The sequence below is a fragment of the Ovis canadensis genome, chromosome 18 (assembly GCF_042477335.2).
Source record: "Ovis canadensis isolate MfBH-ARS-UI-01 breed Bighorn chromosome 18, ARS-UI_OviCan_v2, whole genome shotgun sequence".
Lineage (NCBI taxonomy): Eukaryota > Metazoa > Chordata > Mammalia > Artiodactyla > Bovidae > Ovis > Ovis canadensis.
Window position 1 is genome coordinate 47600693 of NC_091262.1, and position 22315 is coordinate 47623007.

The window sequence follows — 22315 nt, forward strand, 5'->3', positions numbered from 1 at the left end:
ATCTGTCATGACCCAACACTCTTCTCCTCCCCACCCATCCCCACAACAAAGAAAATTCAGACTGCATTAAAATTATAGAATAATGAACTAATACAATCACAATATTTAGTGTTTCAGGTAAGACAGCAATATGACTCTTCACTTAATAAAATGTGTTTTTAATGTTTCTTGGTAATGATTCACAAGGTCAATACATCACTTTTGTAAACAGCAGTGAAGATTTGAGAGGAAAAGCCAGCACTGGGGCTGGCCACACTGAGAGTCTGGGTTGGGGGTGGGGAGAGCAGTAGAACTGGGAGAAACGACTGTCCTAGACCAGCCAAGTCAGAGAATCAGCTAGATCTGGACGGAGGGGATGGAGCAGGACAAGAAGGATAAATCTGAATCTTAACGTGAGAAAAGTCAGTTCCAACGAAAATGGAGAGACGCTGGGCAGGGGACCGAGCAGGACGCCTTGGAGCACTAATGGAAGCAGGCCGCCGTCTCTGGGGGTGTGCTACAGGTGACAAGGACAATCCAACAGCCCTGGAGGAAGCCCGGCTTAGCACTTGGCAGCAGCAGGAGCCAAAGCTTATTGCCAAACTTCCAGTGAGAAGAGACATTTAACCAGCGTCTCCTGACCCAAGAAAGATACCTTGGGCTTTTTCACTGGGGATTTGGAAGAAGAAGGGGGAAAAAAAAAAAAAAGCCCAACCAGACCACGCCTCTAAGACCTCAGGAGCCAGCACTGCATTCCTTAGAGCTGTGCCTCCCCAGAGACAGGAGCGCCTGACTTTAAAAGCAATTAAGTATCTAGGCTATTTTAGGATTACTCCTTGACCACCTGGAATATCTTATTAAAGCACAGCTCAGATGTCCAAAGCAATTTTAGTCCCCATTCCTCACTCTTCCCCAAGGCAAGAGTTAACCCTTTCCTTCAGGTTTAAAACACAGAGGCTAAGTTACTAGCTCTTCACTTGAGTTCCCCATATTCTGAAACCTCTAAGAAGCTGTCCAGTCCTTAGAACACCATCACACACACTACAGCTTTACGGAGATTCTTGGGTGTTCTCTGAAAGCAACACAACAGTAACGTGTTTCCTTTCTGTCTACTCTATAATCTAATAGATTCTGAATCACATCCACCGTTCAGATCTGGGCAAATTCCTGGGACCTGAACCTCATAGTCAGCTCCATGGGTAGACTTCAAAGGGCTGATCCCAAGCTCAAGGATATCAGTTAGTAACTTTGAAATATAAAGTGTAACAAAAGTATTCCAGCTGAATACTGCTGTTGTTAGTACTGTTCTTTTTTAAAAATAAGCAACACATGAACTACCTTTTCTTTGCTCTGCCTGTGTCTCTGTAGGTATTACCCCTAACACTTGTGACTATCTGCTACTGGACAAGTGGATAATGTTGTAATGTTAAATGTCCAATTCCCAGATCTCAAGAAGAAAAGAAAAAACACCTCTGCTCTCCCACCAGTTTTAACTGATCCCAAGAGGTAATGAGACAGGCACAAAGGGGTAATGGGCAGGATTATAGGAGAATCCTGAAAGGAGAGGGGAGCCCCAGGAAGTAAAACAGATACTGTTAGAAGCAACACTGTTGGACTACAAAACCCTACTGATAAGATCAGGATTACTGCTCTTAGCTCAATGGCTCAGGCCTTGGAAGCACTAGAGTTATAATTATCAGATGCACACCTTCCGCTGTCAGGTAACTTTAGCAGGAACCAGAAAGTGCTTCCCCACGTTCTTACTGGCAACAAAGTCAATTCAAACTCGGTGGCTTGGAAAAAGAGCCAAGGGACCCTTTTCTGATCAAGCAGCAGAAAGGGGGAAGGGTGGAGGAATGGAGAGAGGGTGGCAGTCCTGCCTTTCCATCTAGGCATATAATCACACTTTCACGCCATAATCAAGAAGACTGCCCAGAAATGGGGTGTTCCTACAAAAAGGAGGAAGAAAAACTCCAATGCACTGTTGGGGATGAGGACACCTCTATGCTGAAGAGTGAAGTGGCCCAGACAAGGCTAAGTCTGAGCACCCCACAGGAAAGTTCCAGCTCCTTTTCTCTGCAGTATTTGCGTCGGCAGCACGGCTTATTCAACCTGTTAGCTACCAACCGCCTGACCGTCCATAATGGTTGCTGACATCCCTTCACACAGCAGAGCTCAGGGAGACAGAGCGGGCGAGCCGAGTGGAAGAGCACCTCCCCTGAGGCCTGAAGAGGCCAAGAAACCTGCCTGAAGTCAGTGCTTCAGAAATTGCTTTCACAATTTTTTTTTCAAACTACGTATTTTAAATGTATAGAAAGAACAAATTTTTTAAAAAATGCTATGATGAATTACTTCATAAGGTAAAAAAATAAAAACAAAAACCTTTCCTTCAAGTTTGGGATTCTACAGAGCAAGTTTCCGCAGGCAGAATAGTTGCGTTACGTTTACAAATCAACCCCACTGACAATCTGAGAGCTTCTCCTAGGGCTCTGCCCACCCCACTCCCACCCCCGCTCCACAGGCGGATGGCACTGTGGTGCACACATTCCAACTCCGATGCCAGCTGCCCCTGCGCTCCCAGGCTGAGTCTCTCTCATACGGAGATGGTAACTTACTCCTCTGAGGCGCCTGTGCCCCTGGCACAGGGCCTGGCAGACACAAGGGGCTCAAATGGACGTCAGTACCTGAAAAAGAAGCCAAGGGACCGTTGTTCGGAGAGTCGCTTCGGGCCAAGCGATGGATTTGGTGGGGGGTGGACTGGGGGAATCATGCTGAGAAGCAGGTGAACTTCCACTTTTAAAGGACGACTCCATAAAAGGGAACTAAAAGGCAATATAAGCCATTTCTGAGAGAAAACAATTTAAAGTTCAGGAAGATAACAGAAGAGGCTGTAGTTGCCCCCCATCCCGGGCCAGCAAAAAAGAAGTTCGTTCACACATTCAATTAGAAAAGCTTTAAACAATGATAACATTCAGTGATAAGAAGGGATTGGGGCAATGGGATCTCCTAGATTCCCATAGGAAAATATTAAAACACCAGCACCTTTTCTCAAAGTCACTTGCCTTAAAATCCCTATGTCAATAAAAAAACCAGCAGCAATAACAACTAATAACAACTGCTAACCCAGGCCCTATTCCACTATTTTATGTGCATTAAACATTTAAACCTCAGCACAATGCTCTGAGGTAGGTAGTATTACTATCCTTATTTTTCACATGAGAAAACCAAGGCACAAGGAAGACCCGAGGAAATGACTTGAAGAAGGCTGCCAAGTGATCTAAGAGTGTGGGGTTGAGAAGCTAATGTAGGCCATGCACCTGCAAGCGCCTGGAGACTGCCTTGCCTTCTTAGTCTCCTGACTGTGCAGTTCTATGAATCCACCTGAAAGCAGCAACTAGAAACACAGAACATCCTTATTTATAATAAGAAAAAATCATAGAAGCCTAACAGTGCAACAGTAAGGGAACAGGGAACCTGCGAAAATGCTCTCCATGTGACAGAACATTGTGTAGCCACTTAACACAGCTTCTTAAAAGCGCTCAATCCCTACTTCACATCCTTCCCACTGATTCTAGATGGAGTTAAGATACACATATAGAAATACAACCATGAAATAACAACATATATATATATTTTATAATCTTGGGAGATGGGAGGGCCTTTTTAAGAATAACAGAAATCATAAAGGGAAAAGTCAACTAGGTTTAGCAACATCAAAAATTTAAACTACTAGGCGAAAGAACTATAATTAAGCTGAATAGGCAACAACTGAGAAAAACACTTGAAACACAAAGACAAGGATCTATATGCAAAAGAGCTACTACAGATCAGTCAGAAAAGATAACAGAATAGAAAAAAACAAGTAAAGGCCACAGAATACAACATACCACAACTCAAGGAATGCAGCAAAAGCAGAACTCAGAAGTTTATAGTTGTAACAAACATCTACATTAAAAAGAAAGATGTCAAATAAACAACCTAACTATACTTCAAGGAGCCAGAAAAGGAAGAACAGACTAAGCCCAAAGTTAGCAGAAGGAAGGAAATAATAAAGATTACGGCAGAAATAAACAAAACAGAGAATAGAAAAACATCAATGAAACTAACAGGTTTTTTTTAAGATAAACAAAATTGACAAAGCTTTTCAGTTAAATTAAGAAAAAAAGAGAAGACATATTCAGAAATGAAACAGCAGACATCACGACAATGCCACAGAAATAAAGGGTTGTAAGAGCCTGTCGTGAATGATTATATGCAAGCAAGCTGGATAACCTAGAAGAAAGGGATACCTTCCCAGAAACTTACAACCTACCGAGACTGAATCATGAAGAAACAGAAAATCTGAAGAGACCTATAATTAGTAAGGAGACTGCATCGTAATCAAAAACTCACAACAAAGAAAAGCCCTGGAAGGGACAGCCTCACAAGTAAATTCTACCAAACATTTAGAGAATTAAAACATCAATCCTTCCCAAACTCTTCCCAAAAACTGAAAAGGAGGGAATACTTCTAAACTCATTTTATGAGGCCAGTACTACCCTGATACCAAAGCCAGAAAAAGCCACTACAAGAAAACTATCTGACGAATATGGATGTAAAATCCTTAATAAACTACTAGCAAACCACATTTGAGAGCACATTAAAAGGATCATACAGCATGACCAAGCAGGATTGATCCCTGGAATGCAAGGATGATTCAACATTCAAAAATCAATCAATGAGCCACACCACATTAACTGAACAAAGGATAAAAATCGCAAGATTATCTCAAGAGATGCAGAAAAAGAAACTGACAAAATTTAACACCATTCCATGATAAAAATACTCAACAAACTAGGAAAAGAATGAATGGTTTCAACATTTTAAAGGCCATATATGAAGAGTCTCTAGCTAACATCCTACTCAATGATAAAAAACTAAAAGCTCTTCCTCTAAGATCAGGAACAAGGCAATGATGCATACTCTTACCACTTCTATTCAACATAGTACTGGAAGCCCTAACTAGAACAATTAGGCAAGAAAAAGAAGTAAACAGGCATCCAAACTGGAAAGGAAAAAAATAACATTACCTCTGCTGGACGATGACACGCACTTACATGAATCAACAGAAACCTTTAAAGATTCCACACATACAACACACTCACAAACTGTTAGATCTAATAAATGAATTCTATAGGATACCCAATCAACATACAAAAATCAGTTTTGTTTCTGTAAATTAACACCAAACAACCTGAAAAAGAAATTAAGAAAAGCAATCTCATTTACTTTGCAAATGATCAAACAGAACAAAATACCTAAAATGAATCTTACTAAAGAGATTAAAGATTTGTACACTGAAAACTACAAAACATTACTGAATGAAAACAAAGGAGATACAGATAAATGGAAATACATCCTGTGTTCATGAATTGGAAGAACTTAATATTGTAGAATGTCCATGCTACCCAAAAGTGATCTACAGATTTCATGCAACCCTGACCAAAATCCCAAGGGCATATATTAACAGAAAAAGAAAAAACAATCCTAAAATTCTTTGGAACCACAAAGGCCCCAATAGCTAAAACAATCCTGAGAAAGACGAACAAAGCTGAGGCCTCAGACATCCTGATTACACAACATATTACAAAGCTACAATAATACAATAGTATGGTACTAGCATAAAGACAGACATATAGACCAAGAGAACAGAATATAGAGCCCAGAAATAAACCCATGCACAACGATCAACTGATTTTTGACAGGATGCCAAGAATACACAATGGAGAAAGGACAGTCCCTTCAACAAATGGTGTTGGGAAAACTGGATATCCACATTCAAGAAATGGATTCTTATTTTACATCATGCACAAAAAAATCATTTCAACCAAAATGTAAATAAGCATAAATAAAGTGAAATAAACCACTCTGAGAAGGACAAATACTGTGTGATTCCACTTGTATGAAGTATCTAAAGTAAACTCAGTGAAGAAGAAAGTAGAATGGTGGGGACTTCCTTGGTGGTCCACCGGTTAAGACTCTGGGCTCCCAATGCAGGGAGCCCAGCTTTGATTCTGGGTCAGGAAACTACATACCACAACTAAAAGTTCACAGGCCGCAACTAAAGATCCCTCAGGCTGCAACTATGACGTGGCACAGCCAAGTAAATACGTAAATTTCAAGAAAAGAAAGGAAAAAGTAGAATGGTGGTTACCAGGGCCTGGGGCGGGGGTGGGAGGTTAAGAAATGGGAAGCTTAACGGGTATAACTTTGTCAAGCAAGATAGAAAAGTTCTAAAGATCTGCTGTACAACACTGTGCTTAGAGCTAATAATAAGAACTATATACTTAAAAATGTGTTAGAGTAAATCCTGTGTTTTTCAGTTTAAAAAAAAAAAAGAAAAATGAGCAAAGGCAGGGTAAGTCACAGAACAAATACAAAAGGCAAATAAACATATGAAAAGACAGTCATATACATATACCTGCAGAGTGAGCAGCTTCTAACTTCTAGAATATTTAACCTAGCCTACCACAGCAATACAGACAGAAGGGCAAAGGGTCAAACAGCATCTACAAACACAGTCTGCATTTATACCTAACACATATACTCACACATTCTGTGGTCACACACTAAATAGGTAAATACACAGCAACAGTCACAGAGGCTGATTCATTCCTAACTGCGGCCTCCTTTGGGATGGGAGGATCGGCTGGGAGAGAGCAAAGGAGGCAACCAGACACTGTATCTTTAAAAACTATACATTTTTACTCCGCATTTTTACTGTATTTTTCTATATTGTTTTAATTTTTCATGAGCATCTATTCAACATTATTTCAATAATTCTGATATGATTATAAAAACACTAATAAATCTTTATAAACGTGTGAAAAGATAGTCATAATACTGAGTAAAAAACTAAGTTGTAAAACTTCTATATCTATTAAAAACAAGTAAAGGTTATCTGTGAAGAGAAAATACTCTGCAAAGGTATAGACCAAACAATGACCTGTGGAAGGTTAGGCTGACTTTTGCTTTATGTGTTTCTGTATCTTAAAAATTGAGTCAATATAACTTGTGATATCTTTTATAAAAATAAAACTATTTTAAAACAACACTTCAAAATAAATTTTAATTATAAAAATTGCTCATGGACTATCAGGTAATAAAAGCTGAACACAAAAATAAAACAACAACAACAAAGTGCCTATAATAGGCATTTTTTAAAAAGCACACAATACAAAAAAAGTTAACATTTATACTGAAGTTATGTGGTTGACTATATTTTCTTCTTTACAAATTTTTTAAAATTTGCTTATTTCATTGGAGGATTAATTACTCTACAATATTGTGATGGCCTCTGCCATACAAATTTTTTAAAAAATATTTATTTATTCGGCTGTGCTGGGTCTTAGCTGCAGCATGTGGGATCTAGTTTCCCAGCCTGGGATTGAACCAGAACTCCCTGCATTGGGAGTGTGGAGTCTTAGCCACTGGACTACCAGGGAAGTCCCTTCCTTACAAATTTTCATATTTTCTAAAATGTGTCTGAATTACTTGGAAAATCAGAAAAAATAGTTACTTTTAGCTAATGAAACAACTGAGAAAAGATTATGTTTGCCCTGCTCTCTCTGGAATATTAAGAGAAGAGGCATGGAGGCAGAAGTTGGACCACCTGTGCTCACAGCCCAGCCTCCCAACTCTGAGACCACAAGTAGCCCATTTCACCCTTCTTTCCTCACCGGTAAAATAAAACAAACATGTAAGGGGGGGCGACTATCAGGGCCTGCTTCACACAACTCACTGCAATAAGGCAAACACCCAGCACAGGAGAGGTTAAAATGCTGAAGCGATTAAAAACCAATAAAAAACCAAAGTAGCAAGCAAGATCTTGAGCGAGGATAATCTGATGTAGAGCAACTCTACCTCCTTCTTGTCTCCAAAGAAAACCCCACTAGAAATGTTTGATAAAATTTAACACTCCACACCCCTTACACATACAGCTAAGCTTGAAACCAAGAAGGAAAGCGGAGTCTACTGTGTCATAAACAAAAAGGGAGGAATCAGAGAAACTAGTGAGCAGGCGCCAAAGCTGAAGGACTCAAGGGAGAAAGCACCCAGATATAGTTCTTAAAAGCAGAGGGCTGAGGACTGGGGATTTAATCACCCCTAAGGAAGAAGAGTCCAGACTACAGGCCCCCTGCATGCCAAAAACCAGAGCTGAGATAAATTCCTAAAGCTAGAGGCCAGGAAGGACTATATTTCCACACCACTGCCCCACCCACGTCATGAACTGGAGCCTAAAAAACTGCTCACCAACCTGGAGAAGCAGCAAGGAACCTTGCCATCTGCGAGGGACCTCATGGAAAAAGAGGGTTCATAAGAAAATGGAAATTCGGGCTCTCGCCAGGTACAGAGGGAGTGTAAGTCGCTCAGTCGTGTCTGACTCTTTGTGACCCCACAGACTATACAGATGTGGAGGTACAGTTGTAGACTCCAAATACACACACCTCAAACCAATGGCAACCAGCTAAATTTGTAGGGCCCCAGCAGAGGAGAAAACAAAACTCCCCTTCAGAATGCTTCCATAATCTAAAACATATGGGAATCCCACGGAAACGAATCCCAACTCAAAACAGGCTCACGTTGAAAACAAAAACAAACTGCTGCAAGAGGAAATAAACCATCAGAGGGGAGAGTGACATGACAGAAGGAGAGCCTGCACTCCGAAAACTAGAGGTGACAATAATCTAGAAGCATCTTTAAAACAAGCATGCTGAAAGAGTGACAGAATGCTGCTGACTGCTGGAAGCTGGGCAAAGGACACAGGTGGCTCATTACCATTTCCTTCTTTTGTATATATGAAATTCTCATAATAAAAAGTTTTTAACAAGCCCATAATAAAAAGTTTTTTAAAAGTTAAAGAAGTTCAAAGAGCTAAAGGAAGAAATTGAAACCATATGGTAAGAGGAGGCAGGTTTTTTAAACCAAAAAAGAGAATAGAAATTAAAACGAAATATTAAGATAACTGCTTTTTTGGTTAAGCAGTGTAGACAGAGCTGAAGAGAGAATCAGACACTGGAAAACAGAATGTGAAAATATTCCAGAATGCAAGAGAAAGACATAAAGAGATTAGGTTATTCAAGAAAAGCTACTAGGAAGGCTAAAGAGAAGGTTCAAATACTTCTCATAGAATAGTGGTCAAGGAAAAATAGGAGCCAAGGTGGGAAGGAAACATCAAGTTGAAGGAGCAGATTAAGGCCCAGGTGGGTAAATAAAAATATGTTCAAACCCAGAACACTAGTATAATACAAGGGCAACAGCAGAGTCAGAAAAAAATTTAAAGCTAAAAAAGAGGGAAAAAAGATTCACAAAGGTGACAAACTGACAATAGACTTCTCAATAGCAAAAATAGTTATTAGAAGATAAATGGGAGCATATCCTCAAAGTGTTAAGGCAAATAACAGTCACTCTAGAATCTAAAGCTATGAACAATGGTACAAGAATAGAGGCAAGATAAAGAAAGATATATATCTAAAAAATTTTTTCAGTACCAAGACTGAGTTTACTGTATTTAGTTACTAAACAAGGAAAGGACGAAAGTGAAAGTCGCTCAGTCGTTTCTGACTCTTTGCCACCCCATGGACTATACAGCCCATGGAATTCTCCAGGACGCAACACTGGAGTGGGCAGCCTTTCCCTTCTCCAGGGGATGTTCTCAATCCAGGGATCGAACCCATGTCTCCTGCATTGCAGGCGGATTCTTTACCAGCTGAGCCATAAGGGAAGAAGACAGCCAAAGGGGAAGAATGTCATGCAAGAAGTAATGGTGAGGTTAAAAAAAAAATGCATAATTTCTAAGCCAGTAAAGAGAAAAAGGTTGATTAAAGAAAATTCAATCAATCAAATGAACAAAAGACAGAAGAGGAAAAAAAAAGAAGCAAAGTAAAAGCATAGTTAAACTGGAAATTCAAAGTTAGAAGGCAGAAATCGGTAAACAGGTATCACCAGTCCTAATAACTAACTACATGGCTTCCCTGAGAGCTCAGGTGGTAAAGAAACTGCCCGCAATGCAGGAGGACTGGGTTTGATCCCTGGCTTGGGAAGATCCCCTAGAGAAGGGAAAGGCTACCCACGCCAGGATTCTGGCCTAGGTGCAAAACGTGGGACATAAGTAACTTTCACTTTCACTAACTACATGGATTAAATTAACCTAATAAAAAAGACAGAGATTTTTAAGTTTTTTACATATGGTCTCAAGATACTAACCAAAAGAAAGCCAGTCTCATACTGGATTATTTTAATTCACCTCTTTCTGAAAGTGATCACACAAACACAACTTAGTAAAGATAAGAAAGACATGAATAACACAATTAAAAAGCTTGATCCAACAGACAGATATACAACCCCATGTCTATCAAACAGACAGTATACATTCTTTCCAAGCACACATGAATAATTTATAAAAACTGATCATATATAAGGTCAACACAAAGGACATCATAATGAATTCCAGAAAATTGACACTACACCAGTTCTCTAACACCAATGGACAGAGCTTAATTATAAGTTATAAAATTATATTTTTGAAAAGATAAAACTCACATATTCATAAACTAAAAAATACTTTTGAAAAACCCCACAGGTTAAAGAAGCAATCACAACCAAGATTTTGTACTAACCAATGGAAGCACATCCAAACTTGTGGGATACAGCAGAAGTGCAACCTTGAGAGAAAGCAGCAGCTTCAAATGCATTTTTTTTAAGTAACAAGAATTTCAGAAGATTTGTTAAACACATAATGAAATAGGGTTAAAAAGCAGGACAGGCACACAGAATACAAGTAAAATTTAGGAAATCTAAGTAAGATCAGTGGATCCCATCAATGTCAAGATTCAGGTTGTCATCATATATTAGTTTTATGAAATGTTACCATTGGGGAAACTGGACAAAGTGTATAGGATCTCTCTAAATTATTCTTAGAACTGCATGTGAATATACAATCATCTCAATGAAAACGTCAATTAAAAAAAATCCCCAACACTGATACTAACACATGCTGATAAGGATGTGAAGCAACAGGAATTCATTCACTACTGGTAGGAATGCAAAAGGGTACAGCCACTCTTGGAAGACAGTTTGGCAGTTTCTTACAAAATTAAACACGTTCTTTTAACACAATCCAACAACCGTGCTCCTTGTTGTTCAAAACTTCTATCAACAAAAACCTATACACAGATGTTTATGGTAGTTTTATTCATACATGACAAAACTTAGAAGCAACCAAGATGTCCTTCAGTAGATGAATGCATCAACTGCAGCCATTCAGAAAATGGAATATTATTTGTGCTAAAAAGAAAGGAGCTATCAAGCCATGAAAAGACATGGAGGAAACTTAAATGCATACTATTAATACTAAGTGAAAGAAGTCAGTCTGAAAAGGCTGGTATGAATGGGTGGAGCAGAGGATTTGGGGGGCAGCAAAACTAGTCTGTATGTTGCTATAATGGTAGGTTCATGTCACATGTTTGTCAAAACCCACAGAATGTGTAACAAGAGTGAACCCTAGTGTAAAACGATGGACTCTGGGTGATAATGATGTGTCACTGTTGGTTCATCAACTGTAACAAATGCAGCACTCTGGTGCACGCTGGGCATGTGTGGGGGCAGGGAGCGTATGAAAAAAATCACTGTACTTTCTGATCAGTTTTGCTGTGAGCCTAAAACTGCTCTAAAAAATAGTATTTTTTTTTAAAGAAATGAAATGGTACTATTCACATAAAAAAATAAAACAGAGCAGAGCAAATTAAAAGAAAGTAGAAGAAACAAATATTTATGCAGGGCATAATAATATCTCCTATTATTCTGCTGGTGCTGGGACACAAGACATAAGCAGAACACATCCCAATCCTCTTGGCGCTCACCACTGAGTACAGGAATCAGCTATCAAACAAATAAACCACACAAATATAAAAGCACAATGTTCAATTACCGCCAATACAGGCAAACCTCATTTTATTGTGCTCTGCTTTACTGTGCTTTGCTGATACTGCATTTTTTTTTTTTTAAACAAATTGAAGGTCTGTGACAACCCCGCATTGAACACATCTACCGGTGCCATTTCCCAACAGCCTTTGCTCACTTCATGTCTTCTGGGTCACATTTTGGTAGTTCTCAAAATATTAAAAAATTTTTCATCACTGTTATATTTGTTATGGTGATCTATGATCAGTGATCTTTGATATTACTATTGCAAAAAGGTTACAGTTTGCTGAAGGCTCAGATTATGGCATTTTTTTAATAAAGCATTTTAAAATCAAGATATGTACACTGTTTCTTCCAGACATAATGCTACCGCACACTTAGCAGACTACAGTAAAATGTAAACACAACTTTTACAGGCACCGGGAAACCAAAACATTCATGTGACTTTATTGCATAGTGATATTCACAACCAAATCTGCCGTATCTGCAAGGTAGAACATGACCCACACTAATAGTGCCTCCGAGAAAGTGATGTTTAAGGTGAAAACAGAAGGCTGGGGAGGAGTATTTCAGGCAGAAAAACCAGCATATGCAAAGGCCAGGGTGGCTGGAGTACAGTGACAGGTCAGGATATTGGCAAAGACAAGGCTGGAGAGGCAGGCAGGATCAGATCATGCAGGTTCTGGCTTTCACACTTACAGCAACTGCCAAAAAACCTGAAGGGCATTGAAGGAGTGACATAATCTGATTTGGTTTTTAGAAGATCACTCTAGCTGCTGTGTGGAGAATTACACTGGGGGAGGAAGACACAGAAACTTGTTGATAGCTACAGCAGTAAATCGCTGGGATTAAGCAGGTGATGGTGGAGGAAAGAAGTGGCAGGATTCTAGATATTTAGATGAGAGAATTCACAAGACCTGGTGATGGACATCACCAGATGGAGTGACAGAGTAGGAGGTATACAAAGACAGTCAGCGCTAAGTTTCTGAATGACCAAGTGGGTAGAAATGCCCTTTATCGTGAAGCAAAATAAAGGAGGAAATAATCGTGGGGAAGTAGGAGTTATATACATTAAACTTGAGGTGCCAGGAAAACATCTAATAAAACACCCACTGAACTCAGAATGGAAACATGGGCTCAAACAATATACATTGGAATCAATGGCTTGCAGGTAGTATTTAAAGTCATGAAAGTGAAAGAAATTGCCCAGGGGAAGCATAAAGAGAGGAGGGTTTAAAACTAAGCCCTGAGGAACTTGGAGTTCTAGAGGTTTAGACAGAAGAGAAAGAGATCACAGAAAATAAACCAACGGATGGGGCTACAGAAAGCAAAAAAGAAAATGTTTCAAGGAGAGGAGCCCACTGAACTCTCCTGAACACTGCAGAGAAATCACAGGAGGTGAGGGCAGGCAGGGCTTAGTAACATGGTGATCCCTGGGAGGCCTTACCCAGAGGAGCTTCAGGGATATATACACGAGACACAGTCCAGACGGAAGTGTGTTGAGGAGTGAGCAGAAGGTGACAAACAAGGTGAGGCGTGCAAGCCATTCCTCTGGAAGCTTCGTTATGGCAAGTGGGAGGACAGTCTGGACTACACAACGCGCTGGAAGGAGATGTGCAATCAAGAGAACGCTTTTAAAAAGTGACTTCTCTGGAATTCCCTGGCAGGCCGGTGGTCAGGATTCTGTGCTTTTGCTCCTGAGGCCTGTGTATGATCCCTGGTTGGGGAACTAAGATTCTACAAGCCACCCCGCACAGCCAGAAGATAAGTAAACAGAAATTAAAAAAATAAACAGTGACTTCTCGTTCCCTGGTAGCAACTGAATTGGGCAGATTTACTGATTAAAGGAGACTTAAAGAGTCAGGGAAATGGGCTCACTGATGGAACAAGTCCTGAAAATTAGGAAGGGATGGGAGTAGAGAGACATGAAGGGATGAGTCATTAAGTCCCTAACCAAGTATTTATAAGAATTCAACATAAAGCTTACTTCTACCTAAAGGAGAAATATCCCTATTCTAACATGGAAAGAAGCAGCTTCAAAAATGCAATGGCTTTAGCTCACATAATCCTGAAATGCTTCAGAGAAGCCCAGAATACTAGAGTTTGGTCACAGTTTTAGAGCACTAAGGTTTATGCAACATCGTACTCCTAAAGGTAGTAAAAACTGAAAAGTTACAGCTTCAAAAAGCATTTAGGCGCTAGTGACAATTCAACCTAACCTTTGCATCATGGCATACATTTTAGGAAGATTTTTCACACTCATATTCTCTTCTTCCACCTTTGTAATATCTTTAAAATTGTTCCCCGAGGATAGCAAGAGAGGATTATCATCCTCTGGGAAAGATGGAAGCATGGGTTCAGAATGGGAGGAGAGGACATCCATCTCAAGCGCTATAGCAAACAGTGGAGACAGGATCTAAACCCACATCTTTAGGTTCCAAAACTAACGCCGATTTAATAGTCACATCTCTTAATACATAACAAGGTTGCTGAATATTTATGCCTTGACCTTTTGGGGTTCACATCTAGAAGGTCAGCCAAGTTCTCTCACAAGTCAACACTAACATCTTAGATACCAGGAAACATTGGGCTGGAAGAACGCACTGACAGAGCATAAATCTGTAGGCCCCAATCCTTTTCCAAGTAATGGACAGTCTGTTCACCCACATGCTGATGGGAGAAGACACAAACTCAACACGGATAGTGAAATCAGAAGTGAAGAAAACTCCAGGTTGCCAAACACTTCAGTTACCAAGATCAAGACACAAAGGAAGCATCTAGGGCAGTGTCTGATGAAAGCAGAGCGTCTTTGTTCGCTTTCTAATTACACAATCTAGAGCAGGGTTTCTCAACCTTGGCACTACTGACATTTGGGGCCAGGTAATTCTTTGCTGTGGGGAATTGTCCTAGGCATTGCAGGATGTGTGGCAGTATCCCTGGCCGCTACACGCTCTGTCCCAGCAGTACAACTCCACCTGCCCCGGTCATGACAACTAAACATATCTCCCAACATTGCCAAACATCCCCTGGGAGCAGGAGGGGATGAGGAGATAGTCTCCATTTGAGTAACACTGATCTAAATGGATTCCACCATGAATACAGAATGAATTATTTTCTAAGAGTTACTTCAAGGAGAAAACATCAAATAATTTTGGCTTTACAGGCTATAAAATGATTTCAGAAACAAAAGATAATCTGTGGAGCCCTTAAACTTTTCAAATTTTGCTTTGTAGTTGGCAGATGCCTGCTGTAGTCCCCCACAGCACCCTTAAATCTTCTAAAATACTTCTGAGTGTTCCTGTTGATTTACCAAGCTATGTTAGCTATGCTGCAGACAAAATCAACTTTATCTTTGTGTATGAATAGCTGAAACAAAACTGTTTTAAAATATCTGCAGCAGAGTTCAGATTGGGCAGTTGGGCTTTAACTGACTCAGGACAGAGTAAAATTGTTACAACCCAAGACTCAATTCCCCTTGAGGTTTCCACACTGCCTCTGCTAAACCTAGCTGGAGGGCTCTTCAAGGGAGAAGCAGAGGGCCTGACCCAAGAAGCTTCTGTAGAAGTCTGTTGTGTGAGAGAACAGAATGGACACCGTCACACATTAATAAGATCTTTTTCTGCTCTCTAGAAGTTAAATGTGTAAGAAACAAGACTTGGAATAATGATACATTTTTAAAAAGCTAGTCTTAGTTTGTAATAGTTTTTACAGGTTCTCCCTAGGAATATCATCTTTTTAGTCCCCTTTCCAAAGCACAACTAAAAAGTTTTTAAAATCCCCAAGCACATTAACTACCACTTTCAGAAGCAGGATTAGACAAAGGGAGGGCATAGACCAAATCGGTGTTGAAAACTTAAATTCAAAAGGAGAAAAGAACGTGCACGTCTGAAGTTTAAAGTCATTCTTACCCTGTGACCCCCTGAATTTGATCTCCAAATTCAGGGGGAGGGTAAATTTAGGGTGAAAGATTAGGCCTCAGCTACATGGCTCTGATGGTAAAGAATCTGCCTGCAATGTGGGAGACCTGGGTTCGATCCCTGGGTTGGGAAGATCCCCTGCAGGAGGGCATGGCAACCCACTCCAGTATTCCTGCCTGGAGAATCCCCATGGACAGAGGAGCCTGGTGGGCTACAGTCCACGGGGTCACAAAGAGTCAGATACGACTGAGCAACTAAGCACACACACACTGGCATTTAAACACATTCTGGCAAGTGCTCTGTCAGGCAGTCTATAATTAGTGAGCATGCCTCAGAAATTTAAAATGAACTCAGGTTTCAGAAGCCAAGAGCCAGCCTCCTGAGCCCTGAGCCGCACAGGCCCGGGGCTGATGCTGTTGAGAGCCGGTGCTGGATGCCGGCCACGGCACACACGTGTGCACCCACAGGCCACTTCTGCAGAGTTTCTTTCTTCAACGCTCTCATGGCTTGACCTCAACACCTGCTGCACTTCCTGAAGACAGACAGGCACTGGAGCTCCACTTGTTCCTCGCACGAGGCTGCACTTTCTAGGAACGACCGCACACACGCAGAGGCTGGCCAGCTGCCAAGGCAGGGGCAGCCCAGCCGCCTCGGGCCTGAACTTTCCCAGTGCTGTCAGGGCGGGCTCCTGCTAGGAGCTGACTCAGCGGCCGGCGTGGAACTCTGCCAACCACACAGCAGTTCGGGGGCTGCCGGCAAGTCACAGATGTTTTGCTAAACCAAAGCAATCAGCCGGGAGGCGGGTCTGGGCTGGCAGCCAGGCTGCTGCTGTCGGGGAAGCTAGGACTCTCTGATCCTAGTCCGAGCTCTGCCACCACCTTCCTGGTGATCAGAGGGGAAACCTCTGCGCCTCTCGGTGTCTCCCCTGCTTCCGAGCATGTCTGTGGAGCTGCAGCGGAGGATAGCACTGTGTGCATGAAAAAGCACCTGGGGCACTGCTACCACCGTGAGCTAGTTCTGTTAATCTTCACAACATCCTTGGAGGTACGCTTCGGTATTTCTATTTCACAGAGGGCTCAAAGGAATTAAGAGCCCTACTGAAAGATCACAAGGGTAACAGATGGAAGAGAGGGTATTTGAACCCACTTTGCTGGCTCTGGAATCTACTGCAAACACTGCTACTGTAAAGCTCAGATCAACTGCATAGGTAGGACTCCTGGATAAAAAGACGCTGATTTTTCAGCCTACAAAGGACCGTTCTCATATGGCTTCTTGGTGCTCTATGTAAATCCATAGCTCTTCACAAGTGATTTCTAAACAGCATCATTGGACCACAAGAAGTATATATGCTGCACATTTCCCTGGAGGTTCAGGGGCCAAGACTCTGAGCTCCCAACGCAGAGGGCCCAGGTTCCATCCCTCGTCAGGGAATTAGATCCTGCATACGGCAACTAAGATTCACATGCTACAACTAAAGACCCCACATGCCTCAACTAAGAGCCGCAAAGCCAAATAAATAAGTAAGTAAGTATTTTTCAGGGAAAAAAAAGAAGTATATGTGCTTACAGGGAGTACCCAAATATTATCAGCTTTATTATGAACTCCCTGCCTTCGCACCAAGTCACTTGGCCTGGAAGACCTGATCATCACTCCCATTCTTTGGGTGAAGAAAAGGAGCATGGCAAGTCAGAAAGACAAGAAGCAGCAGAAGGCAAAGAAAGCACAGAGTCCTTAGGCTCCACCTCCTGAATTAATTCATTAGGACCCTGGAGTCTGTATTTTTTAAAACTATTCTGGAGCTCTCCCTAGATGACTCTCAAGCTCTGCCTTGTGTAGGAATCACTGAAGCTTGCCTTGGCTAAAAGAGAACTGTGAGGGCCTCCCTGGTGGTCCAGTGCTTAGGACTCAGTGCTTTCAGTGCCTGGTCTGAGTTCAATCCCTGGTTGGGGAACTAAGATCCTGCAAGCCGAGCAGCACAGCAAAATAAAAAGAAAATTGTGAGGTCTACCCTTCCATGTTTCAGAGAAGGTTTAAGAAGGGTGAGATGAAATCATGTCAACAAGGCTCTCTGCTGGAAAATATACACAATGCAACAGCTTCCCGTCAGCCACATTTAGCAGCAGAACAACAAAATTGCCCTTAAAAAGCTTGATCCTGGGTTAGCCTGGGGCTAAGACACTATCTTAGGCAAGACAGTTCTCTTATCATACTACTACTAGAAAATCTGAAATTGGAGTCATACATCTCATTTTTAGATATCCCTCATAACACTGTTGCAACTTCACTCTTCCTCAAGAAGAATTGACTGTATTGACAATCTTTCCCATTAAACTTGGAACTATCTATTTTAGGAGTAACTTACACATTTCACTGCTCTAATCAAGAAAACAACTATGAGGGAAAAACTCAAGGTCTGTCCCTGTCTAGGCTGCTGGTCACTGAAGGAGGCTGAGAAGACACAGACTGGCAACACACCCTGGCAGTCTAGTACCCCTCCCTGGCTAGCCTTTCAGAGGAACAAATAAAACCCCCAAGAGGAAAGACTGACCTGCTTGAGCTGCTCATCCAGGTTCCAGCCCGGCTGCCCTGCCGCAGAGACTGAAGCGGAGGTTTTCGAAGCATCTTTGGTATGGTCTTCTTTAGCTTGCTGTCCATGGGGTGCGAGCCCTGGTGCTGGGAGCAGACCAGTTAAGGGAGCTGCTCTGGGGTCTTGGCGAGCCACCTTCTGCACATGAAAATATTTTGAAGCAGCCTGGGTCTGTTTCTCAGGCACCTCTGCAACTTCATCATCCCCATCCTCACCTTCCAAACCTCTTTCCTCTTCCTCAGGCTCTGAGTTCACCTTGCTCTGTTCAAAAACTCGGGCCCCTGCAGTGGCCGGTGGAACTCTGGCTGAGGGACCCAGGGCAGGGCTGCCAGAAGGCCTCCCAGGTGTGGCAGAAAGGTGAGTCTGCTGTGTGACCAGCTTCTGGGTGTACAAGAACGGGGTTTCTCTCATCTGCTGCCCCTGCTTCTCTCTGGCATCCATCTGCAGAGGAGCCAGGTGGGGTGGCTGTGGCGGCGGCGGCTGCTTCTGCTGAGGGTGCAGTGGCTCCATCACTGCCTCGAGTGTCACCCACAAACTGGCATGGCTCCGAACCTGGGCACAGCCCGACAGGCACACGGGGTCTAAACCTTTATGTGATTAATAGAAACCACACAGGAGAAAGAAAGGGGAAAAAAAAGATGTAAAACAGGTATAAAAAGGTTTTCTGGGCTTCCCTGGTGGCTCAGTGGTAAAGAATCTGCCGGCCAAGGCAGGAGACCTGGGTTCAATCCCTGGTCTGGGAAGATCCCACATGCCCCAGAGAAACTAAGCCTGTGCACCACAACGACTGAGCCTGTGGCTCCAGAACCCGGGAGCCACAGCTACTGAGCCCACGTGCCGCAACTACCGAAGCTCGTGTGCCCTGAAGCCAGTGCTCTGCAACAAGAGAAGCCACCATAAAGAGAGGCCCACACACCGCAACTAGAGAAAGTGTAGCAGTGATGACCCAGCACAGCCAAAAATACACACACAAATAATTTAGGGAAAAAAAGACGTCTTCTTTGCTCCAGTAAAGGGCATGAATTCTGAACATTAAACATGTGCCAGTAAACCTGAGTGGTGGGAGTTTGGGGCGGGGTGGTAGGTGGGTAAGAAAAAGTGTAAGGAAGAGGAACAGGATTTAAGAGGAGAAATATGGGATGAATCTCAGTAGTGCTGGACAACTGGTGGGTTTAAAACAAAGTAAACCTAGATGACATGAAGTCTGCAAACATCTGTGTTCTGATCTCTCTTCCTCAACATTATCAAACACTAATCTGTTTATTACTGAAAAAGCAACTGGGTTTGCACTGTACAGAGGTTGTGAGTAGGAAAACCACAATAAAAAAGGGAAAGAAAGGCCTGCCTACAAGAAAGAGACTATTGCTTATGTTCCCAGGGCCATCAGAGAAAGATATTACCATCAAAGCAAGACAGAGTTATCAGGCAGACACAAAGATTTTTCTCATAGAAGAGCAGAACCTAGCAAACTCCCCTTGGGTTTAAACTTTTAAAATTTCCCAGAATAAATGGCCAGCCTGCTTTTTGAGTGGGCCGAGCCAATGCTAACTGGACATTATAGCCTCAAAAAGAATCCAATTTCAACCACATGAGAGAATGAAACACGAAAGGAGGCAAGAGTTCTCAAATTGCAATCATCAACTCAAAAACAAACGGGGGAGGGGGGATTCCTCTGGAGATTTTTAAGCTTTAATTAATTGGAAACAGGTATCAATATCATCTAAACAAGTCAAAGCTCCATTTAAAAATTTTTTAATTTTTTTTTAAAGCTTCTTTTTTAAAAACAGTCTAGTAAATCTCTTCACATCCCCTTTCTTTCTGATTCACTTCTATGACATTCTACGACAAATACAAAAAGGAAAGGCTTTCAGGCCAAAAGTATTCTGGGGGCAGGTTTATCAGCATTCTTACCAATCAGTCTCCAAACACACACCCCTTTCACACCCTCTCCTCCTCTAACCAGCCCCCCTCTTCCCTTCCTCCTTTTCAGGCCACCACTCCCAGCAAACCTCATTTGAGTTATGTTTCCTCAGCAAGTCTCCGCAACTGAATGGATTACTATGCATGGGCAAATTTTAGGTGAGCGGCACTTGCAACATGGCGTGCAGTACTATCAGCACATAAGAGCAGCAGCAGCGGTGCACAGGTTGGGACTTGATACATTTGATAAATGTCCTGTTCCACTGTTGAAGGATTGGGCAGAAAGACTTAACGAAAGAAAGAAACCTAAATGTCTTAGCATCTTCAAAAACTCACGGGGAAGTAATCACACCCCTAGCAAAATCAACAGCTTGGATTTATGTATTTTTTTTTTTAACAGATTGAAAAGGTACAACTTTTAAAGCTAGGCAAAAAAAAAATTTTTTTTTTAATTTTCATTTTCTGTTTAATCTTAGAAGCACTTCGTTCGTCTTTTGCATTCTGTGAAAAATTCAAATTCCAATTTGCCTCTTACTGCCTCTACTTCCTCTCGACGCACTTTAGAAAGTGTGAGTTATGCCTGCAGCAATACTTTCATTCTGCTATAGCCCTTTTTATAGCGTAACAAAGCATGAAAAGGTTTACACCCACGTTAAATCCAGTTGCCAAAAGTGTTCATTTAAGATAAAAACAATCTGCATCAAAGAAAAGTAAACAAAAGAATAAGGAAAAGTAAAGAATTCGGTGGTCATTTTCATTCTCCTTATAACATTATAACATCAATCGATCACAAGCGGGATAATTTTTCAAACAAGTCCTGCCAGCCATCGAACAACTGTTTCTTCTCTTGTGGCACCATCTTCTCTGTATGCTGTCCCCAGCGGGGAGGGGTGGGGGGGTATCTCACAGCCTCTTTAGGAAGACTGAGATGACTCAGTTCTACAACTCGATGCGTACACCCTCCCCCAAAGAGCCCATCTTCCCCTCGACCCTAAGCAGCTAGTAGATCCAGACAACAATACCACCTGCCTACTTTTAGAAAACTTAGGTCTCAAAAATCTAAACCACTCCATCCCTTCACACGGCCCCCTCCCCCATTTCCCCTAAAGTTCCCGGACCTGCAAGACGGGCGCAACGGACTCCTTGCAGCTTTGAAGCCCGCCTCGCCCACCATTCCTTCTACCTTCGTTCAGATCCCTCTGCCAGCCCCCTTTTACCCCATACATCCATCACCCCGCCATTCTTTACATCCCCTCAACCCAACTCTATCCCTTTTACCTCTACCAAGCCCCCCTCCACCCCCAAGCCAATCCGCTGGCTCTTCTTAGATCGTCCCAACGCCACCTTATCTTTGCTCTCTCCGTTTCCAGGGGCCCCTCACTCTTCCCAACCCTTTATCTCAAATCACCCTAATGGGCGAGGGCGCTCCTCGGCTCCTCCCAGCGCTCTCACTTTTCCTCCGCGGCCCCCAGTGCTCCGCCGGCCCGCGCCTTCACGTCTGCCGCTACACACCTGCCTTCCCTTCTACTCCTCCGTTCCCTCCACCTGCCACAGCACCCGCTCCTGCCCAGGCTGAGAGAGACGGACCCCGCGCGGCTTACCTGTGCGGGGCGCTCCGGGTCCGCCGGCGGCGCAGGAGGCGGTCACTCAGGCCCCGGCGCGGCAGCTGCGTTTCAGAGTTCTCCGCAGCCGGGGGCCACAGCCGGGGCGGGGCCCGCACCGGAAGCGGCGCCGCGGGGCCGGGTTGCCGGCCCGGGGCGGGAAGGGGGCGGGGCCACAAGGAGTGGGCGGGGCCTGATGCCGGAAGTGGCCAAAAGGGGAACGAGGGGCGGGGTTTAGCGGAAGTGACTTCCAGGGAAAGCTCCGCCCAACCTAGTCGTGGGCGGAAGCTACTGGGAGCTGGCGGAAGCTTCCGCCAATGGGAAAGCGCAAAAACGGAGGAGTTCCGGTG

At 42.7% G+C, this 22315-nt stretch overlaps 1 protein-coding gene across 3 annotated transcripts in view; it reads right to left on the bottom strand.

The window, feature by feature from the left end:
* Window positions 1-22105, bottom strand: part of ARID3B (AT-rich interaction domain 3B) — a 47930-nt gene extending 25825 nt beyond the window's left edge. Inside the window, exons 1-2 of one of the 3 annotated variants that reach the window (XM_069560166.1) lie at window positions 21966-22105; window positions 18406-19031 (exon numbers count right to left, since the gene is read on the bottom strand). In XM_069560166.1, the coding sequence (XP_069416267.1) occupies window positions 18406-18954 (549 nt within the window). In that variant the 5' untranslated portion in view covers window positions 18955-19031; window positions 21966-22105. Of the gene's footprint in view, window positions 1-18405; window positions 19032-21642; window positions 21724-21965 lie in introns of those variants that run through there. The other 2 variants (XM_069560168.1, XM_069560167.1) reach the window with 2 other exon arrangements.
* Between the last annotated feature and the right edge of the window lie 210 nt (window positions 22106-22315).